The sequence below is a fragment of the Triticum dicoccoides genome, chromosome 2A (assembly GCF_002162155.2).
Source record: "Triticum dicoccoides isolate Atlit2015 ecotype Zavitan chromosome 2A, WEW_v2.0, whole genome shotgun sequence".
In the NCBI taxonomy this organism is placed as follows: Eukaryota; Viridiplantae; Streptophyta; class Magnoliopsida; order Poales; family Poaceae; genus Triticum; species Triticum dicoccoides.
The window spans coordinates 690502310-690504569 of record NC_041382.1 but is presented as its reverse complement, the minus strand read 5'-3'; the positions used below and the strand labels follow the sequence as shown (position 1 = coordinate 690504569).

The 2260-nt window shown below is 63.6% G+C and overlaps 1 protein-coding gene across 1 annotated transcript; it reads right to left on the bottom strand.

Moving 5' to 3' along the window:
• Positions 1-498: 498 nt before the first annotated feature.
• Positions 499-2019, bottom strand: LOC119351910. Its single transcript, XM_037618686.1, has 3 exons — positions 1836-2019; positions 1275-1772; positions 499-1197 (listed from the first exon to the last, which is right to left on the bottom strand). The coding sequence occupies exons 1-3, from the start codon at positions 1912-1914 to the stop codon at positions 653-655; spliced, it is 1122 nt and encodes a 373-aa protein (XP_037474583.1). The 5' UTR covers positions 1915-2019; the 3' UTR covers positions 499-652.
• Between the last annotated feature and the right edge of the window lie 241 nt (positions 2020-2260).

Genomic DNA, 2260 nt, shown 5'->3' with positions numbered 1-2260 from the left:
CGCTATAATTAATGCAGCGCGCGCATAAAAAAGGCATCGCGCGCAGCATATTTAATGCGCCCGGTCGCGCACTGCAAACTCTGGGCTGCTGCAGATGGGACCGCTTGATTGGGACCGTTGGACTCGCGCGCGCAGCATATTTTGCAGCGTTTGTTGGAGCAAACATCTTCTAGCGCTCTAAAAAAATCTATTTACGTGCTGTAAATCCGTTTTTTGGGCGCCGCGCATTGGGCGGCTGTTAGAATGTGTTCGTGCTAACTACACGGAGCGCGCGGCATGCATGCATGTGCATGTTGCCTATTGTTTTTTTTTTGGTGTTGGTCGATTATTTGAGCCGTCCGATTTAAATCCAAAGGCTCCTATGCATCTTCCAGCGTCCTCGCCTCGGCTACGGAGCTCCACGCGCGCCTCTGCCCTGCCCACTTCTTCTTCTCTGTGCAAAATTTTCAAGCAACTTACGCAGCCCACGCTGGGGAGTTTTGCGTCGTTGAAGTCTCCGTTCACGGAGACTGTTATATATTGTGTCACCCAGACACGCGACTAACGAGACACGTAAGGCCTCCAGCGCGGCGGTCAGACACAGGGCGCACCGAATGCCGGCCGGTACAAACGCAACGAACTCCGAAACTACTGCAAAAAAGATAGATATCCGCTACAAACGCAGCCGGCGGGCAGCGTGCACGCGCACCGGGACGAGGGAGACGTCGTCGACGACGGGCCCGCACAGCGTGGCGTCGGACTTCATGAGGTGGCTGGAGCTCTGGAACACCACGCGCGTCTCGTTGGCGACGGCCGTGAACTCGAGCGCCGCAGGCGTGGAGCCGCCCGTGCCGAGGGACTCGTAGGGCACCCTCAGGGTCCCCCGCCCCGCGTACGCCTCCACCACCAGGGACCCGCTGCAGCCGTTGGCGGCGTCCCCCACGGCGAAGGAGAGCCTGTACGTCCGCCCCGGCACGGTGCGCACCTCCTGCACCAGCGCGCTCTCCCGGCCGGCCACCAGCTCCACGGCGCGCGCGCCCCGCGGCACCGCGTGGTGCGGCGCGTCCACGTACTTGACCACCTTGGTGTCCGACATGACAGTCCAGCCCGACAGCGGCGAGTGCACGTCCTCCGTGATCGGCGGCACCAGCACGCCCCACCGGGTGCCGGGGAAGATGTACGGCCCCTGCTCGAAGTCCCCGTTCCTCAGCATGTTACCTGTCGATCGAGATAGCTAGTTAGATTTCCAAACTGATCATGGTGACATGCTGGGAATTATATATGGTACGACGAACCCTTGGTGTGGTGGGGGGCGTAGAGGGTCTTGATGGCGACGGCGATCAGGAGGGGGCCGCACGCCGGGTCCTCCTCGACGCCGGTGTTGTGGATGGTCAGCCACCCGGTGCCGTGCCTGGCCTTGAAGGCCCAGGAGTAGGTGTCCCAGCCGGTGCTGGTGTACACGGTCTGGATCGGGAGCAGGCCGAACTCGGGGTCGACCGACACGTTGAGCTTCTCGGCCTGGGCGCACGACCGCGCGGCCATGAAGGAGACGGAATAGAACATGTGGCGGCTGACGTTGAGCTGCTGCCGGATGGTGGCGTCGTTGCCCAGCCGCACGGCCGACGCGCCGGGCGGCAACGGCAGGATCATGTCCTCCTCCCTGTGCCCGGGCGCGATGTACTCCACGAACCCGGAGATCTCCCAGCGCGGTATGGCGTGGCGCGCGGTCACCACCGTGCCGTTCATCTCGGACCTGTCCGGCCCCTGCGCGAAGTCCCCGTTGGGCAACAGCCCTGTACGCGACAAGATGGTCAGAAACTGAAATTCGTGGGATGAAGTTCCCAAGTTCTTCTTACCGTCGGTGACGGCGGAGATGGCTCGGACGGCCACGGCGACGAGCACAAAGAACGCCATCGAGCGCGTGCTCCTCGCCATGATCTCTGCTACTGGGGTGGAGGAGGAAAGCGGAGCTGCCGCAGCGGCTTTATAAGGAGACCCGCGCGCCGCTGACCGAGGAGGCGTAGCCGTTGTGCAAGGCCACCGGCCGGGGGCGGCGCCGCGGGAGGGCACGAGCCGGAAGGGACAACGGGCATCTCTCGGTTCTGCAGTTGGCCGGCCCTGCGGGTGGTTCACGTGGCGCTCCGTTTCGTCCGATGCGTGCGAAGGTTCCGCCTCCAGTTTCTGTGCGCGCTCCGTCTCGTGCCTCGGGCGGCGTAGCGACGGCCTGCGCCGTGGCTAGTGGCCACCGACGCGCAATCTGGGCCAGCCAGTGCGTCGGCGC

Excerpts from the sequence above, each read along its gene's own strand:
- LOC119351910 (XM_037618686.1), bottom strand. The coding sequence starts at position 1,914 with ATGGCGAGGAGCACGCGCTCGATGGCGTTCTTTGTGCTCGTCGCCGTG. Across the intron at positions 1,773-1,835 it reads CATCTCCGCCGTCACCGACG|GGCTGTTGCCCAACGGGGAC; the intron begins GTAAGAAGAACT and ends TGTCGCGTACAG. Across the intron at positions 1,198-1,274 it reads CGCCCCCCACCACACCAAGG|GTAACATGCTGAGGAACGGG; the intron begins GTTCGTCGTACC and ends CTCGATCGACAG.